The sequence below is a fragment of the Centropristis striata genome, chromosome 11, assembly GCF_030273125.1.
Source record: "Centropristis striata isolate RG_2023a ecotype Rhode Island chromosome 11, C.striata_1.0, whole genome shotgun sequence".
NCBI lineage: Eukaryota > Metazoa > Chordata > Actinopteri > Perciformes > Serranidae > Centropristis > Centropristis striata.
In genome coordinates this window covers 5,943,016-5,964,522 of record NC_081527.1, presented here as the reverse complement: position 1 = coordinate 5,964,522, position 21,507 = coordinate 5,943,016, and the positions used below count along the sequence as shown (strand labels likewise).

The 21,507-nt window shown below is 39.1% G+C and overlaps 1 protein-coding gene across 1 annotated transcript in view; it reads right to left on the bottom strand.

Moving 5' to 3' along the window:
• Positions 1-1,375: 1,375 nt before the first annotated feature.
• tgm1l1 (transglutaminase 1 like 1) overlaps positions 1,376-21,507 on the bottom strand; it is a 36,631-nt gene continuing 16,499 nt past the window's right edge. Inside the window, exons 5-14 of the mRNA XM_059344209.1 lie at positions 17,380-17,498; positions 16,522-16,629; positions 15,125-15,302; positions 13,912-14,050; positions 12,568-12,760; positions 10,861-11,014; positions 6,091-6,375; positions 5,323-5,483; positions 4,531-4,667; positions 1,376-4,410 (exon numbers count right to left, since the gene is read on the bottom strand). Coding sequence (XP_059200192.1) covers positions 4,269-4,410; positions 4,531-4,667; positions 5,323-5,483; positions 6,091-6,375; positions 10,861-11,014; positions 12,568-12,760; positions 13,912-14,050; positions 15,125-15,302; positions 16,522-16,629; positions 17,380-17,498 — 1,616 coding nt within the window. The 3' untranslated portion in view covers positions 1,376-4,268. The remainder of the gene's footprint in view (positions 4,411-4,530; positions 4,668-5,322; positions 5,484-6,090; positions 6,376-10,860; positions 11,015-12,567; positions 12,761-13,911; positions 14,051-15,124; positions 15,303-16,521; positions 16,630-17,379; positions 17,499-21,507) is intronic.

The window sequence follows — 21,507 nt, the reverse complement described above, 5'->3', positions numbered from 1 at the left end:
AAAAGTACAATATTTACCTCTTAAATGTAGTGAAGTAGAAGTATAAGGTTACACAAATAGGAAAAACTCAAGTAAAGTAAAAGTACCTCAAAACTGTACTTAAGGAAGGTGCTGATTAGACTGCAGCTAATGTAGCGGCAGTGAAAAAAGAGATTACAGCACTACATTGTGCAACAAATAATAGGGGAAGAATGAAACTAAACCCCAGTGTTCCTCTAGGTCATTGATAAAATATTACACATTCAAGTAGCTGTGACGATGTAATAGTCATGCTGAATGTCGAAAGACAGCCACGATGTGTCACCAGCTACAATCAGTATACTTTAACCCTGTGGAGTCTCCAAAAGCTCCAAATCCAGACTTGTTGACTCCATCCAGACTAGAAAACAAAGCAGCGTGGAGCCCTACTGTAAATTTACCTCTAAAGTTCTGGCTGTAAACTCCATGAGGCCAGTTTCAGTTTGATGATGATATACCAAGTAAAACTGGAGACAAGCTCAAATATATTTAGTATAAAATGATAGAACTGGATGGAACCCTCTTATATGTTAGATTTGACACCTTTGGTCACATTTGCAACATTTCAAATTCTTTATTGAGCATGATAGTGTTTTGACAAAAAAGATTTAAAATTGCATTTTATGTTGGACTAAAGGACTAAAAAAGACAAGAAATTACCCCAAAAAACGACACGAAATGACCAAAAAAAGACAGAAAATGACTAAAAAAAGACAGAAAAAGACAGAAAATGACTAAAAAAAGACACAAAATGACTAAAAAAAGACACAAAATGACAACAAAAAGACAAAATGACAAAAAAAGACTAAAAAAAGACACAAAATGACTAAAAAAAGACACAAAATGACAAAAACGACACAAAATTACTTAAAAAAGACAGACAAAGACACAAAATGACTAAAAAAAGACACAAAATGACTTAAAAAAGACACAAAATGACCACAAGAAGACACAAAATGACAAAAAAGACACAAAATGACCACAAGAAGACACAAAATGACAAAAAAGACACAAAATGACTAAGAAAAGACACAAAATGACCAAAAAAGACAAAATGAAAAGACAGAATGACCAGAAAAAAAACAGAAGACACAAAATGACCAAAAAAGACATGAAAAGGCTTCAAAAATGGACAAAATAGCCCAAGGCTCCACAGAGTTAAAATGAGTCACTATACAGCAAATTATCCCTCATTCAGCAAACTTTTTCCACATGAAAAATGGTCGATGCAGAAATGGAAAAGTACAGGTAGCGACTTGCTTCCTCTCTGATCTCTGGATTACGTTATATTTTCTCCCTCTTTCACCTTTATCCAGTAAAGACTTGTCTAATGATGCATGGAATCAGTCAGTCAGGATTTCAGCTTAAGGTTTATTACATCACAGCGCATACAGTAGAGAGAAAAAACACATTCCAGGTAGATATGGTAGAAAAATAGTGTAATGTTAATAAAAATTCTTTTCTTTCACATTTTACTTTGAGTGCTCAAGTTAAACAGACAGAACCAGGTAAAGCTAAGGTGAATTACAAGGTGGTCTGATATGCTGCAATTTACAGCAAGTCCAATTATTCAGATATGCTCAGTGTTATAATACACACATGATGGAGAAACACACAAACACAAACACACACAGGAAAACACACAATCAACAACATCTGGTAGAATTCTTCAGAAGGGAACATTTAGGTTTTGATTTTATAGTTTCAACGTGGAAATCTACATCGTTAATTGGTGGAATTAGTTAATGTTTTTAATAATACTGAAATACAAAAATCTAATAAATTAATTAAAATATCAATGCAGATTCCAGAGACTGTTTATTATAGGAAGTGGATACTGGACCTAAAGATGGTGCCCAATCAGTCCAGTGAGAATTGCTCGTTTGGTGCATCCACCAAGATTTTTCAAATGCTTTTTCTTGGCTCGTAATCGTGAAAAGAATCATAATCGACCAGTTCAAAGTTTCCAGATGTCTCCTATAATGGTAGTCTATGGAGTTATACCAATTATTACTCTGTATTTTTATTACAATCACAGCTAAATAAACCAGGGAGGAACAGGTAACTAACATTCACAGCACGGCATTTCGCATGGTGCATTCAATATCAGAACAGCTATGGTGCTTTCAACAGCATGGGACATATGAAAACTGAATGGAATTTAGTACAATAAACAAGTAAACAAAACTTTAACAGCGTGGGCTTTCTAACAGGAGGTAAAACATTTCTTGCTGCCACTTGGAAAAAATTGCTGCAACACTGAGCGGTGGGACTGATATCCAGTTCTATAATACATCCATGGTCCTCCCCCCAAAAAACAACCCCTATCTCATTTAACACCCATATTTACATTTACTGTTAGGCGTCGCCCTCTAGTGGCCGTAGTAATTATGGAGGGAGCGAAGGCAGAAGTTATGCAGCATGCAGGACCAGTATTCTAGTCAGGCAGCTTAGGAACAGATTTGGGAAGAAAGGCGACACGTCGGACAAAAGCACCATAAGTTTCAATTTTTGATTGGAGCCATTTCATCAAGATTGGGGATCTGAGATGGCAGCCATATAAAATCTATGAGAAGCAATATATCTTCTAAGCCACTCAGAAGGTCAATCTTAGTGTCAAAATATACATTTTCTGGGTCAAAGAATGATTTAAAGGTACTGAGAATATCACTAGATGATCAAATCAATTTTTATATATTTTTTTATATTTTGTATTTTATTGTACTTGAATATCGGACTGCTGTGACAACCGAATTTCTCTTCCGGGATGAATAAAGTAATCCATCCATCCATCCATCCATCCATAAATAGATATGTTCATTTTGGCTACGTATTTACGTAATAATTAGATTCCAAACATTTTCAGCTCAGGATTCCCTGCTGCAGCACTTGAAGTGAGTCGCCTACCTGGGTGAAAATGAACATATCTATTTGATCAAATAATCATCTAGTGATATTCTTAACAGCTTTAAATGATTCCTGGACCCAGAAAATGTAGATTTTGACACTAAAATTGACCTTCTAAGTGGCTCAGAATATATATTTGTTCTCATAGACTTTATATAACTGCCATCTAAACCTAACCAAGTCATTTTGTTGCCTAAACCTAATCAAACTGCGACCATTTCACGTTAACCACATGTTTAAAACGGCAACTGTTACTGTTGATTTTAGGACGTGCTACCGGTGCTACAGGGGTGTTAATTTAGAAAACTTATTTCAGAACAGGAACCAACAACCTGTGTGGTCATATGGTTTGGAGGACTTGCTGTCATATTAACATAATTCGCTTTAAATTCACCTCACAGTTCCGGTCCTTCATATTAGCCATGTAAGATTCATTTTGTCTGACAACACTTCACAAACTCATCTTCCTGTGACAAGCTTTTATAGGAAAAATAAACAGACTGTATTAACACTCGTGTTATCTGCTATTTGACAGTGCTTGGTAATTAAAACACTTCATTTTCTGTGTGCGTGGTTAAACCCTGCTGCATTCTTCACCACAGTTTGACCATTTCAGAGCAAGGCGAGTGTGTAATTATATTATTTTAAGTTTAAAAAATAATACTGACAATGCTACAGTTGATAATTGTCTATTCATAGTTGTAAAAAATAACAAAAATGTTGCTGTAACACAGAATAAAAAGTATAGTTTAACCCTTTATCAGGAAAAGAACTATATTTGGTAACTTCAGGTAATATTTTGATTTAAAGTGGCAAATCTGCACGAAATAGTCGCAGATTTACGAGAAAAAAGTGGGAAAAAAGCAACTTTTTTCTCCCAGATTCACCACTTAAACTCTTAATAGGGCACTTATTGAAATACTTGCAAATTCCAAATTTCAACCCTTGAGAATATTGGAGGATATTACATACAGCCAGAATGTGTAAAAAAAAAAAAAAGAAAATAATATTTTGAGAAAAAAGTTTACGAGATTAAAGTGGCAAATCTACGAGAAAAAAATGTGCAGATTTATGAGATTTAAAGTGGTGAATCGGCGAGAAAAAAGTAGCTTTTCCCCCACTTTTTTCTCGTAAATCTGCGACTTTTTTCTTGTAGATTTGCCACTTTAATCTAGTAAATTTTCAACTTTTTTCTCGAAATATTTCCCGAAGTTACCAAATATAGTTCTTTGCCTGATAAAGGGTTAAGATACAGGAACATAGCACACATTTCATATAGTTAGAGGCTCTCACTTCATTTTATAAAGAAAAAATGATTTGGCAGGAACTGATGTTTCCCCTCATTACTCAAGAACGACAATATCAGCCACTCCATGCACTTGTGTGAGCTGTTTGCAGTCAAGAGACGCCACCAGCTTCCTGGGTCCGGGCTGGGTGGGGACGAAGTGCTCCGTCAGAGTCACTGTAGAGTGGCCGCCTACATCACTGAGAGGGGAAAAAAGAGGAGTGGAATATCAGTCTCCAGAAATGGAAATGTTGAGGGAAATGCGTGGGTGAAAAAGATAAGGAGGCACAGCAGAAGTAGTAGAAGTCGTGTTTTCTTACCCGACAACCACTTCATGGCCCTTCTGCAGACCCAGGCCCTCCACTCTGAACACCACGGCCTTCAGCGTACGTGGTAGAGGGTTGGTGAATGTAATCTTCGCTGCCATCTCCTTTCCAACCACAGCGTCTCCCAAAGGCTAGAAGGTAAATTCAAAATGAGTCAGAAGGGGTGAATTAAACTGTTTTAGTTTAGTTTTTTAGTTTAGTTCAGCTTTTTTATTTCGAACATGTGCGAGTAACACAACAAAGTAAACTGAAAAACAAACGAATCCGAATGAGAATAATCAAAACAAAAATAGCAATAGTCAAAACAAAAGCTATAATGTGAATGCAACATGTCCGAAAAGGAGTAGTAAACCTACCCCATCTCCACTACTCAATTAACATTTTTTTCCCTAAACATACATATTTACATAATACAAATTTACAAAAAATGTTTTTCTCAGAACTGACATGCTTCTTGACAGTTTGCTTTGTACATGTTTTATATGAGACTTCCAGTTTATTTTATCATCAGTTGTTACCCCAAGAAACTTGTGTTCATATACTCTTTTAACGTCCACCCCATCTATTTGTAACTGTACTTGTGTATTCTTATTGCAATTGCTGAATAACATGAATTTGGTTTTATTTAAGTTCAATGATCATTTGTTTCTGTCAAACCACATTTCAGTGGTGATCCTCCCCAGTAGATCCTTTAAATCCCCCCCAGAACAAAAAATACTAGTGTCATCTGCAAATAACTTTATGTTTTACTTTCTAATAATACAGAAGAGTGAATCAAAGGCCTACCTTGATGCTGAGGTCAGGTGTTCGGAGCCTGAAGGTGGTCTGGTTGGCTAATACTTGCTGGGTCTCACTGACTCGTCCAGACAGGGTCAGCATCAGAGCGGCCTGATCCACCAGCTGGTTTTGGTACTCTTGGTAGGGCAGCAACCACTCAATGGTCTTCTCTGTGTGGTAGAGGAAAGGGTTAAACATTTTTATGATGCAAGTTTCTATTTTTATTTTTTTAGCAATATTTGCTTATTAGCTTAACCTAAAGTCTTCAAACATCTAGCAAAGCCTTAAAAATGCTAATGCAGAAATGCCTAAAACCTGCAAAACTGATTGTATAGAGGTTTATCTATTTTATGTGTGGTATAGAAAAGGGGTTAAACATTTTCACAATCTAAGTTTCTTTTTTTAGGGCAATATTTGCTTATTAGCTTAACCTAAAGACTTGAAACAACTAGCAAAGCAGGAAAGACCTTGAAGCCTTAAAAGATGACAATGCAATAATGCCTAAAACCTTCAAATCGGATTGTATAGAGGTTGATGAGAAAATCAGTATTTTTTTACATTGAACATGTGATTATCTATAGTCTATAGATGGATATAGTCAGATTGCAAGAGAAATACAGTAAGAATTTCAAGAATTTACAAGCACTTTATCCAAAATCCAAGCACTTTTTAAACCTTTTTTCAAATACAACATTTAAATTCAAGCATTTTCAAGAGAAAAACGAAAGAACCCTGATTGTTCGTATAAAATGTTGATTAGAGCAGCTTTAAACCAACCTTCATTGGGCAGCAGCTCCACAGGCAGCTGCTGCTTCTTGAGGGTTCCCTTCAGCACACCGGTGTAGTACATGACGGCCACCTGGCTGTGCAGAGTGGTCTTACGAGGCTCCGAGCTCATGTTTTTCACCAGGATGCTCAGCTGGGCGTCAGCACCCATCTTGGGCCCCTCACCCTCCATCTTCACTTCCACGGTAACATCCTCCGCACTGGGCGCTGAGTAGACGTTTGGCTTGGTGCCGTAGCGACTGGCATTCTCCACAGCGATGCGTTCTTCTTCTGAATCTGATACGGAGGGAGGAGAATGTGAGTAAACCTCATTCTGTCTGATGTTTCAGGACTTATTGACAGATACAAGAAATATGTCACACAGTCTTTCAAACTAAGCAAACAGAGAAAACTATTTGAATGTTGTGAAGAGCAGGTGAACAGTTGAGGGTTCAGATGAGGGAAATGTACAGCAAAATGATCTACACAGCAAGAAAATAATAAATCATTACATTTTAAGATAGTTCCAGGTAAGGGAGAAATAATTCTGTCTAGTTCTGGAACATCAACCTGGGGTAGAAATGCAATTCATTTTTTTTAGATTTTTTTTTTCTTGTCCTGTCCTTTTTGTTTCATCTGCTTTGTTGATTTAGGGCTCTCCTTGTTTACGTGATATTTATTTTTGTCATTAGTCTTTTTTGTCAGGGATTAGTTTTTCTCACCTTCTGTAAAAAACAAAGGAAACATAACTGTCGACTGTTAATTTCTCTGTTAACCTAGTCCTTACAATTTAATACCACAATTTACAGCAGGGCTCTCAGACTCAAATTACCTGGGGGCAGCTGGAGGCAGTATCAAAATGACCAAAAAAAGACACAAATGACAGAAATAAAACTAAATTACTTAAAAAAGACACAAAATGACCAAAAAAGACACAAAATTACAAAAAGACACAAAATAACTGAAAAAACACTAAATTACTTAAAAAAGACACAAAATGACAAAAATACACAGAATTACCAAAAAAGACACAAAATGACAGAAAAGACACAAAATGACAGGGGGAAAAAACTAAATTCCTTAAAAAAGAAACAAAATGACCAAAAAATATACACAAAATTACTAAAAAAGACAAAATTATTTTAAAAAGGCACAAAATTACCAAAAAAGACACAGAATTACCAAAAAAGACACAAAATTATTTTAAAAAGACACACAATTATTAAAATAAGACACAAAATTACCCAAAAAAGTAATTAAAGGGACCTTCCACACACAGCACCATTTATATATAAAACTAACATTAAACTTCAGGTCTTAAACAATTAATTGAGCATATTTGTGGTTTTTATTGTCATAAATGGTATCATTTTATTTCAGATTTCATGATTTTTGTGTATTTTCAGGCTCAATATGTTAATAAAGTGGGTTAAAGTGAAAAAATAATTGTCAGATCATGTTGTGCTGAGAAAACACCAATTAACAAACATGGGTATAGTATTTGTACAGGAAGGTGTTACATCCTGCTGGGCATTGCTGCCTGTCGCACCTCCTCCGGTGCCCATGGGTCGGGAACCACCATTCACCAACGTTCCGCTACTTTAATCCCGGAACGTCTCCTGGTGGCGTAGAAGTGACAGGGACGTCTCCCTGTCACCCCCTGCAGCTGATAGATGTTGTCCCTGCGGCTGTTGTCTGGGGCCTAGGTGTTGTTCCCCCAGCTTCTGTCCTTCCTCCGCAGCCAGAGCCAAAAGCTCCCTTTTTCCGCCTCCTCCGCCAGTTCCTTTGTTGCCTTCTTTAGCCTTCCTCCAGTGACTCCCACATCCTTCAGGAGGCGTATGGTCGACAACCCCATGAAGCCTCGGCATCCGACCTCCACTGGGTAGATCCAGCCCGCCTCCCGACACTCAGCAGCCAGGTCGGAGTACTTGGCCTTTTTCCGTTCAAAGGCTGCCTCAATCCCTTCCTCTGTTGGTACAGTGAGCTCTATGAGGGCTACCGCTCTTGCCTTTGCAGACCAAGCCACTATGTCTGGCCAGAGAGATGTGGTGGTGATCTCTGTGGGAAACTGAAGCTTTCTGTCCAAGTCCACCTTCATGCTCCACTCCTGGCAGGGAGTGAAGGGCCTTGTTGTTTCTTTTTGCCTGATGCTTCCAATTCCTCCTTCCGCAATAAAGATGGTGGGGTCCTCTGCTGGCGATGGTATTCTGCTACCCTGTCTGCACTCCCCCAGCACCTCGGCTAGCTTTCTCAGGACCTGGTCGTGGCGCCATCTGTAGCGGCCCTGAGAGAGCGCGATTTTGCAGCCCGACAAGATATGCTGGAGGCTTGCGCTGGGAGCACTGCAGAGTGCACAACATTCCTCCTTTCCGAATCACTGGCTGAGGTTCCGAGGACAGGGAAGCGTGTCATACGTTGAGCGGATAAGGAAGCTGATTCTTGCCTGTGGGATCTTCCACACGTCTGACCAACTGATGTTTCTGTTTGAGATTCCCTCCCAGATAGTCCAGCCTCCTTGCCGACCCTGAGACACGGCCTTGATCTTGTAGCGGTCTTCCCCCATCCTTGTCACCTCCGCCATCACCATCTCCTTCCTTTCCTTGCGGGGGGCCTTGGACCAGAAGCGTGGTGCATCTCCCCATCCTAGGCCTGCTCTTCCTACCTGGACTCTTCCCATGATTTCCTTGTGTTGCAGCCGACTGACAGCTTGGTCGACCTCGGTCTGGGCATTCCACTTGCGGCCAGTTAGGACCCTGGCGTTAGCTTTCCTCACTGACTCGTCTGTGGACTCCCAAAGCTCGAGCACCAACCTGGTCTTTTCTTGCCTGTAGCCCAGCTGCAGAGATTTCAATGGTAGCTGGAGCATGTTTCTCCCGAATAGGCCGGTTTCGGAGAAGCACCGTGGCAGCCCCAACCACTTTCGGATGAATGAGTTGGCTTTCCCATCCATCTTACTCACAGTCGATGAGGGGATCTCACTCATTTTCAGGGGCCACATTACTCTCTGGTAGAGAGTGTATTGGTAGCACAAGACCTTGTACTTCCCCGGGAGTTGGCTTTGGTCGATCCTCGCCAGGCCGTCAGAGAGCTGCTTCATGACAGCTTTCCCCATCTGCTTATCAGAAAGCTCGGCAGCTTTTGATGGGTTGCTCTGCGAGTAGTGGGATCTTTTCAACAAAGGTGGTGTTGACGTTCCTGGCTCCTCTCCTGAGTGACAGGCTACGGGACTTGGAGGGCTTGATCTTCATTCTTGCCCATGACATCAGCTCATCAATCCTCTTCAGAAGCCTTGATGTACATGGCGCTGTCTGAAGGAGGGTGGTGACGTCGTCCATGTAGCTCCTTAGCGGGGGAAGCCTCTGGCCAGTTGGCAGTTTGATTCCTCCTGCCATTTGCCTAGCACCGATGAGAATTATCTCAAATGTTGCGACAAATAGTATCGGAGAAATGGCACACCCCATCGCTATTCCGACTTCAAGCCGCTGCCACCCAGTGGTGAAGTCTTGGGCAGAAAAGCACATCTGCAGGTTGTTAAAGTAGCATGCTATCATGTTCCTAATGCAAGTGGGCATGTGGAAGAACTCCATGGCGTAGGTGATCAGTTGGTGTGGGACTGATCCATATGCATTGGCAAGGTCAAGCCAGATGACGTGCAGGTCTGTCCTGTCCCGCTTAGCTCTCTGGATCTGGTCCCAGATCATTGTGGAGTGCTCCACACATCCTGGGAAACCTGGCACTCCTGCCTTCTGGCAGTTGGTGTCGATGTAGTTGTTTTGGAGCAGGTAGTTGGTCATCCTTCTGGCTAGCACTGAGAAGAAGATCTTTCCTTCTACGTTGAGGAGGGCGATGTTACGGAATTGGCCAATCTCTGTGGAGTTTGCTTCCTTGGGAATGAAAACTGCTACAGCTCTTTGCCACTCAGATGGAATGAGTTGTTTTTTTCCAAATGGTTCTCATTAGGTACCATAGTAGCTCCAGTACCTTGGGGCAGTTCTTGTAGAGCTTGTAGGGGACTCCGTTGGGGCCTGGTGCAGAGGAGGACCTTGCCTTCTCCACAACTTGCCTGACCTCGCTGAGCTTGGGAGGCATGATGTTGAACTCAGCTGTTGGTTGTGCAGGCCGCGGTACGTATCCTGGTGTTCCTAAGGGGACACTCCTTTGTGGATCACTATACTGCTTCCTGACGTGCTGTTCCAACTGCTCCCTGGTGGTTTCGAGCTTGCCAGTCTTCTTTTCCTCCAGCAGCTGTCTGGCATGCTTGAAGGGGTCCTTGAAGAAGCTGTCTCGCTCTTTTTGCTTCCGTTTGCTGCGTTTTCGGATGCGTTCAGCTCTGCGTAGCATGGTTAGCCTCTTCCTGACCTCCTCCCACAAGGCTTTCAACCCTTCTTTCTCTGCCAGCGTTGCCTTTCTCCAGTTCTTGCGGAGTTGCCGTCGCCTTTGCACCAGTTGGAGGATTTCCTTTTCTCTCCTTCCCTTCTCTCTTTGGATGGTCCTCTGTCTGGGAACAATCTCACCAAACCTGTCCTTGCAGGTCCGGTATATGATGTCCCCAATTAGATTGAGCTTGGCCTCTGCCCCTCCATGCAACGACTCCTCAAGGATCTTGATCAAGTGTGTGTCCAGTGTGCGCCATGCCTCTGCTTCGCTAGACTTTTATATTATGTGGTATATAAAGGGCAAATAGGCTCAGACCCCAGAGGGTTAAGTGACTGGTTTCCCAATAAACATACTGAAACAGAAAAAAAAGAAATGCAATTAGAAAAGTATGATGTTTGCCGTTACCTTCTTGGTGTTTGTACAGGTGTGTGATGTCGGCCCGCTCCTCAGAGCCCACTGCTTTGGTGCTGATGTGGTGGCCGACAGCTTTCTTCTCACTGTGGATCTGGCTGAAAGTACCGTCCAGATTCCTCTGCCAGTAGATTTTATCACTGTTTACCTGATGGAAAAATACCAGCAAGCGCATGAGAAATTTGCCTTTTCATAATCACACTGTAAAAAAAATCTGTTGCTTTTACAGAAAAAAATGGCAACTGTCGTTACCAGAATAATTCTGCAAAAAAATACAGTACAAATGTAAACAACTGAATGTTAATTTACTGGTATTCAATGCACAATAAGCAAAATCTTCATGTTAATTTTGCATAAATAATTAGTATAAAAGCAGCATCATCCTGTTAAATTAGCAGTAAAGGACGGTATAATCTACAACTTTTATTTTTTTAATTATTTTTTTTAATTGCTACAGTTTTAGGATGTAAAATTTATAAGTTGTTCTGTAAAGATGTTGACATATGTACTGCATTTTTTACGGAAATATTCTGGTAACCACAGCTGCCAGTTTTTTTCTGTAAAAACAACGGGACATTTTTACAGTGCATGATAAAGTTGAACCCAAGTATGCATGTTCATTCTCATTTACTATTCATATTTTCTTTGTACCAGTGGCTAGGGAAGAAATCTATCTCTGCTATTCCCCTGTGAATAACATGGCCGAGAATTGGGGACCTATTAGTAGTCCATTTTAGGAAAAATAATGCATGCTGTTAGAGAAAGTGCCTGCTGAGATGCACTAAATTATATCCATTAAATCTAAAAGATTCACAATTTATGCTTGATAATGTAATTCCAGCTGCAAAGTCCCTCTTTGATCACAGTTCTCTCACTTTGGTAATACATCAAAATGAACCTCGAGAAATCTTAACTCTACGCAGTTTTGGGCTATTTTGTCCATTTTTTAATCCTTTTTATCCTGCCTGTATACACCATTTAAAAAATGTTTAAATGCCATGTTGGTATATATTTTTTTCACCTATATGACCTAATGATAATTGATTTTTTATTCTGACGTACTGGATTGAAACATTTTGAACCAAAAAGAAACAAAGAAAAACCAACATAAATGTGATCTTGTGATTGTGTGTGATTCTGTCATCAACTCTGGTTTTTATTATAGTGGGACTCTATTTTATTTGTGTCTTGTGTGTTTAGCGTAACAATTTTGGTCATTTTGGGTATTTTTTTTGTGGGTTTTTTTGGTCATTTTATGTCTTCTTTTTTTCCCTTTTTGATCACTTTGGTCTTTTGTTGTGTCTTTTTTTGGTCACTTTGTGTCTTTTTTTGTCATTTTGTGTCTTTTTGTGTCTTTTTATGTCATTTTGTGTCTTTTTTGGTAATTTTGTGTCTTTTTTGTTATTTTGTGTCTTTTTTTGGTCATTTTGTGTCTTTTTTTAGTCATTTTGTGTCTTTTTTAGTCCTTTAGTCCAACATAAAATGTGATTTTGAATCTTTTTTTTTTACTTTCAAATCGCTATCATGCTCAATAAAGAATCAAACTGAAACTGGCCTCATGGAGTTTACAGCCAGAACTTTAGAGGTAAATTTACAGTAGGGCTCCACGCTGCTTTGTTTTCTAGTCTGGATGGAGTCAACAAGTCTGGATTTGGTGCTTTTGGAGACTCCAGAGGGGTAAGGACAATTTCTAGCACTCACCTCAGCGAAGACGAACGGCGTGTCGTGTTTGAGGTAGACCTGGCCGGAGCGGATGGCGTTGACGGAGGCGGGGCCGCAGCGGAAGGTGCCTTGACTTGTTTCCTGGGGCGTCGAGTCAACGGCCTGCCAGCCTCCGTGACCGGGGGGCAGGTCGGGTCTCGCCATCCAGCAGTCGTTCCATACGTGGAAGTTCCTACATGGGGTTTAAATTCTGTTATTCTGAGGTCCTATTTAGAATAATTATTTGACAATTTGAGAAATAGGCTTTTTGGGCAAGAGTTAAATATATTAGCGTAGTGTAAAGTTAGCTAGCTTGGCTCTGTCTGCTTTTTCAGAATTGAAAATTTGAATTTATATGCGATTAAAATGCGATACATTTTCGATTAACTAATTGCAAAGCCTCTAATTAATTAGATACATTTTTTTTAATCGAGTCCCGGCCCTATTATTTATAAAAATGAAGCTGGCTAACACTGCTACTTTTAGCTACACTGCAGCTACTACACTTTATGTCATGCATCATTCTATAGGGGCGTTTTAAGGACACAGTAGCACCAGATAGCAGAGGGACACCAGATTAGCCTCCGCCGCCTGAGAGGAGTTGCAAATTATTGAACAAGCATGACGTCTCTGAGGTTTCAAGTTAGAGGGGACTGCTAAATATACGGCGCATTCCTAAGGCAGCTATTCTCAACCTTGGGGTCCCGACCTCAACTGGGGTCCCGAGATGATTTCTGGGGGTCGCCAAATCATTTTGGAAGTCAGCTCTGTCTCCACGGTGTTAAAGTGTTCATGTGTTTTAGTCGTTTTGGTCATTTAATGTCTTTTGTTTTGGTCATTCTGTGTTTTTTTGGTAATTTTGTGTCTTTTCTGGTCATTTTGTGTATTTTTTAGATCATTTTGTGTCTTTTTTGGTCATTTTGAGTCTTTTTTGGTCATTTTGTGTATTTTTCTGGTCATTTTGTCTTTTTTAGATCACTTTGTTGTCAATTTGTGTATTTTTTGGTCATTTTGTTTCTTTTTTGGTCATTTTTTGTCTTTTTTGGTCAATTTGTGTCTTTTTGTGGTCATTTTTTGTCATTTTGTGGTCAATTTGAGTCCTTTTTTGCTTGATTTAATGTATTTTTTTGGTCATTTTGTCTCTTTTTTTAATCATTTTGTGTCATTTTGTGGTCAATTTGAGTTTGTCAGATCTGAACTGTGAGATTCTGTTCAGTGAGACAACATGCATGTTAAATTGGGGGTCGCCACTCAAAAAGGTTGAGAACTACTGTCCTAAGGTATGGATTTAGCAGCAGGCTATTTTCCTAGCATGCTGTCCCAGCCATGTGAAGTTACACATACCACACAGAGTCACTATTGAGGTAGTCGATCGGCTCCATGTCCTCATCGAGGTACACATCTGTGGTGAGGGACACGTCGGTATCATGAGCCGACTGGAAGTTGGTCACGCTGCGGGCGGGAATGCCGAGACACCGCAGCACTGAAAACACAAGACAGACAGAGACAGATTAATTAAAACTCAATTTACGAGGTCATTCGATAATTGAATTACATTCCCAGATGCTAAGTCTTGAGCATAATGACTTCAGACATTTTTTACTATGGTGGCATTTGCTTGGTTGCATGGAATTTTATTATCCTGAGTGACTGAAAGCAACACATGTGACTCTATTGGTGACAAAAGTAGGTGGCATGACAGGAATGCCAATGCGAGCTATTTATGTGTATATATATATATATATATATATATATATATATATATGCACATGCTATGAGGTGTTAAGGTCAGCTAACTACCATGTGAAGGACCCTACATGCATGCACAATGAATGAAGTATTCTTTTGCAGAGAGATAATGAAAAGGGCCTGATAGACAGGAAGCCCTAATCATGATCTTTTGGCTGGGAGCTTTTTGGTGCTCACTCATGCACACAGCCACATTCACATGAAAAGCAATACTAGGTCTTATGACATGCTTTGGTTAAAAGTATGCCCATTTATCTGAATTGTAATTATGCATTGCATTCAGTAGCATACTTTTATCACATGTACAGATGTGTTGCCAGCATTCCATTTAATAGGAATTTGGTAAAATTACAGCCTCCTGCATGCACAGAGTCTTCTTCTAACATGTGTTAGGAGAAAAAGACACAGAATTACCAAAAAAGACACAAAATTATTAAAAAAAAGACACAAAATGACCCAAAGAAAACACAAAATGACAAAAAAAGACACAAAATGACAAAAAAAGACACAAAATTACTAAAAAAGACACAAAGTTATTTAAAAAAGACACAAAATTAACAAAAAAAGTAATTAAAGGGACCTTCCACACACAACACGGTAAAGTGCCATTCATATAAAACTCACATTAAACTTTAATATCAAGGTGGGGGCCACAAAATATCGTCATGAGGGTCGCGAGTTTCAGACCCATGATCAAGCATAACATAGAAACATTTTATTCACATTATTTTCCATTAAATTCCCATTGATTTTCAGATTTTCACACACACAACATGCTCTCACATCACATATCCTCCCTCGTACTTGCCTGTGGTCGTGATCCCAGAGAAGACCCAGCATTGTCCATATGACACAGGTGTTCCTCTGGACGAGAGGTACTTCCTCAGGATCTCAACGCTGCTGCTCCACGCCGAAGGAGACACTCCATCAGAGTAATCCCCAGACCAGTTCCCCACCAGAACCCCCAGGTCATCCTGAGCATTTATCTGAAAAAGGATGGAGAAACAGTCAGTTAGAAACGACCGAGAAAGGCCAAAGCTGCTTATGAAAACACTTTGTCCCTGGATTGTTTCTCTTTCATAATCTGGAGGGTATTTCATATAGATGTCTCTTGTTTATTTGGTGCACTTGCTGCCATGTTCACATCAGTATACGGGGGAGATAATAAACCATAGAGCATGGGTCTCAAACTCGCGGCCCGCGGGCCAATTGCGGCCCTCGTGACGATATTTTGTGGCCCCCACCTTGATATATGAAAGTTTAATGTGAGTTTTATATGAATGTCTCTTTACCGTGTTGTGTGTGGAAGGTCCCTTTATTGCTCCAGCTGGAGCTTTGTTTCACTTGTTTCTATGAGGACGTAAACAAAAACGAAGGCAGCTACTACCGGACCGTTTATTATCTGCCATGTTGATGTTACCGGAAGAAGTGAAGTGGAAGAAGACGTTTTTTTGGTAATTCTGTGTCTTTTTTTAGTAGTTTTGTGCCTTTTTTTGGTAATTTTGTGTTTTTTTCTAATAATTTTGTGTCTTTTCTAGTAATTTTGTGTCTTTTTCTAATAATTTTGTGTCTCTTTTTTAGTCATTTTGTGTCTTTTTTTGGTCATTTTGTGTCTTTTTTAAGTAATTTAGTTTTTTTCTGTCATTTTGTGTCTTTTTTTTAGTAATTTTGTGTCTTCTTTTGGTCGTTTTGATACTGCCTCCAGCGGCCCCCAGGTAATTTGAGTTGGAGACCCCTGCCATAGTCTGTATGCAACTTCTGATTCATCGTTTATGGCTTACAGTAACTTTGCTGATATTCCTCTCACGTTATGTTTGTTGTCAATCAAAGTTGACAGCTGGCCTTCGGTAAGTAAGTTCCTGACATTTATTCAACTGTTATTCCACTGGGGAACCAGATGAACAGTAAAAAAAAATTCAATTCAAGTAAGCAAGCTGAAAGCTTTTGGCAGAATGATCAAAATCAATATATTTAAATGTTACAACTTCTGGACCAAAAAATACACTATTTAGCATTTTTTCCCCAACATAATTTCATGCCTGGCAGGCTTTTTAAACCATTTCATGTTGGCAAACAAAATCCACAGAAATACAATTGAAAGGTTAAGTGAATAAATGAAACATGAGCACTGGGGGACTCAGAGTCATGACCTCAGTATTTCTAATATCCGGAGATAGTGGGATGGTAATATAAATCTAAACTCACCATGGCTGAAATTACTCTGACCACATTGATAGGATCCCCTCGACCAGATGGAGGCATGTCACTCTTCTCCAGGATAAACAAACATGCTTCCAGGATTCCCTCGTGAAACTACGGCAACAACAAAAAGATCACAAATCATCAGCAAAAGGAATACGTTCATTGAGATGGATGGGGATTTCAGTCATATTATTGGGTACAATTTAAAGACATGTTAGTATTTAAATATTACTACATGGCTTTGTTGAACACTTGATTCTGATTGGTCAATTATGGCATTCTACGGTTATTTCTGAAGAGCAGTCCATTGTTTTGTATCGTACACTGTTGCTATGCAATCATATCAATCTGGATACATTTTTTTAGAAAATATAACACTGAGAATTTTCTACCAGTCTTTAAATGTCAGTGTTTCACATAGATAGATAAATGGATGGATGGATGGATGGATGGATACTTAGATAGATAAATGGATGGATGGATGGATGGATGGATGGATACATAGATAGATAGATAGATAGATAGATAGATAGATAGATAGATAGATAGATAGATAGATAGATAGATAGATAGATAGATAGATAGAAGAGCTTTTCCATTAGAATGGACTGGAAAACCTGCTGCTTGAAATATTCACTAGTGCACCAACTGTGCATTATTCTGCAGATGAAAATAGTCCCCAACAAATACAGCGTTTTCTCATGTTTGAGTAACATTGAATAAAGACTTAAGTTTCCAGTTGTTGTAGAAAATTGCTTAGCATTTCCCAAAAATAAAATTATACAGTTGTGTCCCTGTTTTCAAGAGTGCCACAAGCAGGCACATAATGATCAAAACTGAACGAATCTTTATAGTGCGTACCTGTCCATAGTTCCATGTGCGGGCTCCTATTTGTTTCTCTGTGCCATAGTAAAGCCTCCCAATGTCATTCAGAACATACTCCTTTCTCTCCTCCTCGTCATCCAAAAACACAGTGTCCTCTGAAAAGACAACAACATTATATTATAGCAACTGGCATTATAATACTGATGTTATAGCAGTGAGAGTACAGTTTTGCATCCAAAGCAAGTTTTCCTCACTTTTACACAAAACTAAAGTTAATCCTAACTTCTTAGTTAAGTAGCTTGCTAAGCTAACTACTTAGCTACCTTCTTGGCTAAGTGGCTTGCTAAGCTAACTACTTAGCTAACTTCTTGGCTAAGTAGTTAGCTTAGAAAGCTACTTAGCCAAGTAGTTAGCTATGTAATAATACAAAAACTATTTTTCTTCCTAAAGTATGAGATGCAAAATGGAAATAATGATCTGAAAGATATTTAAAGAATACTTGGAATATTCAATCATAAAAAGAGTTGGTATCAAACAGAAACACACAGCAGCATTAAATAACATGAGAAATGAATGAGACCCATATTGTACATTATAAGGGGGGTCAATATGTTGTGCATCAAAGGGTTAAACCAACAGAAAATACACTTTTCATTTGTAGAATTTTAGGACTTGTTTCAATGATTAGACACCAGTCTAAGATTTTGACTTGCTCTCTTTTTCTGAAACTTAGCCAGATTTCAGGCTTTAATCACCTCTTCAGTGACCAAACCCTTCAGGAATGTGATTCCTTTTCACAAATTCTGTGAAAGAATCCCCAAGGCCAGGAAATGGTTAAGAAACACAATGACTCCATAGACCTTGCAGTGGGGCCCACATTCATTTACGGGTCTATTTTGAGTGACATCACCCTACAGACTTTGGGCGTGCAACCTCCCAAATCCGTGTCTTTGTTTTTCCATGGCTTTTATCTATGCCGCCGTGATTACCAGTGGGTGGTGGGAGAAAAAAAAGCAGTAAAATTATCAGAGTTTTTTTAAGATAGACATGAGAAAAATCAAGTGGAAGGAAGAGGTTTAACAAAGTCATGAGGGACGAGCAAGAGAAAGAGGGGAAGTTATGCTTGGGAGGGAAAGAGAGGGGGAGGGAGGGGGGAGCGTAACAGAGTGTCTTGAGATTTAACAGCAGAGAGTCGAGGCTGACAGCATCTGGCAGCTGTGATAATTATGTTTTTCACTTCTTCTCACTGAATATTTCTGCAATGTATGGAGAAACAGGCACACACACACACACACACACACAGGAGGATATAAAGGAGGAGGAGGAGGTCAGAAAACAGAGCAATGAAGTGAGGTCCGGGTCATCAGATAGCAAGAAGGGAGCAGGACTGGGTGGGAGAGGCTTATAAAGGCAGGAAATACACATGGAGGCAGTAAAAGCCAGGCAGAGGACAGGTTGTCACCAGCTGCAGGATTACTGTGAGCTCGCCCCATGGCGTTTTTATACAGTAATTGTAGGATTTTGAATTTTATGAGCATGAGGGAGAGATTGGTCTTGGGAAGAAGAGATTGAAAGAGGGGAGAGGCGATTGGGCTTGCTGCCAAAAGCAGCCACCCTGTAATGGAAGACAGAGCGTCTTTTTTATCAAATCCAGGCCCACAGTTTTTTTGTTTTTTTTTCCCTTTTGTTGCAAATATATTTCTTTATGTCAAATATCCTGTGGGGAAAGTTTGCAGTGCTCAGCAAACTGCACTCAGCAGAATGAACAATAGATCTAATTCCCTATGGCTTTATTATGTGAATAAGAGAATAATAAGTATGCATAATTAAAAAAAAAACAATTCCACTGACCCACTTAGTGAATTAGACCTACTGAAGAACTCGACAGTCTTATTAAAAGGTGATAATCATAAAGTACATTTTTTTAAAAGTTGGCATTACCATGATGACATCACACATTGGGTGTTATACTGTTTTGAAGCCTCAAGTTTATAATAACAAATGTATACATACTCTCAACATAATTCAAGAAATATTTGGAGAAATGTAATGTCATGCCTTTTTCGCTCTCTTTCTTTCTTTCTTTATTTATTTTTTCCCTCCTTCCCTTTTAACTTAATTATTTTTATTATTCTGTTTAATTTACACCTTTATGCACTTCATTCACTTTGTCTCATATTTATTTATTTTCAGTTTTGTGATGCCAGACTTTGTTTGTTCCATCCAACATGAATGTTCTGACTGTATTTGAATTTCTCAATGAAGTTAAAAAAAAAAAAAAAAAAAAAAAAAAAAGCCTCAAGTTTGAAACACCCTGTGAAGGAGTCTAAGTTGTAAGCCAAAAGCTCACCGAAACAAGTTTAAATGTAAATGTACGCAGTGCTCCATGGTAGCAAATTGTCAATCATAAGTTTGTTTTAGTCCTTAGTCATGCCCAGTTTTATCATCTATTTTTCTCCAAATGGGACCATTATTTACAAAATAAAGTCATGCTGTATTAATGAAAACTTGGAACTGGTGATTGAGACCATAAACTAGTAAGGAAAATGTTTATTGTGGTAATAAAACAAGCTAGAAGAATAGTAATTTTCTCTTAGACTTCTATAAAACTGAACTTCGTGGTCGTAAAAGTGAAGCAAATCCAGAAGTGCCCTTAACCTGCATTGTTTTTAATGGCCAGCAGGGGGCGACTCTGCTGGTTGCAAAAAATAGTATGGTCACTGCTACCAAACTTAATGCTTCAAAACTGTAGTCCAGCACCAATAATGTGATATCACGGTGGCTACATCCACTTTTTTTATTCTGTCTATATTTCAAACCAGTTGACTCATAATAAGAATATTTACTGAGGTCATAAATCAAGTGAGAAATAGAGTCCATGGTCATTATAAAGACTGCAGGCTTAAGGCACTTCTGCATTGGCTTCACTTTTACGACCCAGAGGTTTCTCCTTAGCAATAATAGGGCAGTTGTGTTTGTTTGTTTATGCTGCCCAAAAAAATCTGGTAATGCAGGTTTAACCCTCTGGAGACCATCTATTTATTAGAAAATACACGTTTTATTTACAGTAATAACTTTATTTACATATGATATGTAGACAAGCTGAGAAAGCCAGTTGAAAGTGCATCATAGGAGCTTTCACAGTGTGCCATTTATGTTTCTAGACCATTTGTAAATTGTGAATTGTACTTCTACAATGAAAACTATTACTATTTTTAATTCACATGCAAATAGACTTTTTTAGTTTTATTTTTTATTATTATTTATGCTGTTTTTGTGTGTATAAATGGTAAAAAAAAAAAAAAAAAAAAAAAGGTACATTTCCATAGACACCTGTGTCTTTTGTTTCTGGCAGCTTTATACTTTGTTAATTAAAATAAAATGAAAAATCTGACTGATAGCCAAGTTTGTGTGGAGAAAAAGGAGCCATGCATGTGATGTAAGGACAGACTGAAAGATGCTAAACAGAGACAGAAATTAATGCATAGGAAGTTGACAAATTTCAACCAAAATCTCCTGGACTTCAGAGGTTTAACTAAATAAGAGGAAAAAATACACCTATATCATCTATGGAAAGTTTGAAAATATGAACATGCTGATAAGCCACTAAAATCAGGCCACTGAAGGTCTGTTTCATCTTACACACAGACTGTTTTGAACCCAAACGTAGTTCAACATTGTGCTTAAGTGGCATAACCAAGTGTGCCAGCCGTATTGGATCATAGCCAGAGGAGTTACACAACTCTCCTAGTTCCACACAGGGTCAAGCTGCTGCTTTTTGATGGACAGCAACATGCTCATGGGCTGAGTTGGCCTCTCTCATCCATGTGTTACATTATATCAGGACTCCTCTCACAGATTAAAACACAGTCTGTGCCAGTATGTGCTATCAGAATACTGATGCTTTTCATATTACAGCAGCTATATTCTGGGAACACTTTCTCTGGTAATTGGGCTGTATCAGACAGTTCTTCTGCTGGAAAAACATTGGCTTTTTGAAGTTTTTTTTTGCCTAAAACCTAATAGCAAGCCAGATAATAAATCCTTCTAGGCATGTTATGTAATGCCGTCTGTCTTTTCTGTCTACATTTTTTGCCTCTTGTCACCTTATGACTCTTTTTCTTTCCTTCCACTTTCCTGCCCTCGATCTGTGTGAACCCTCTG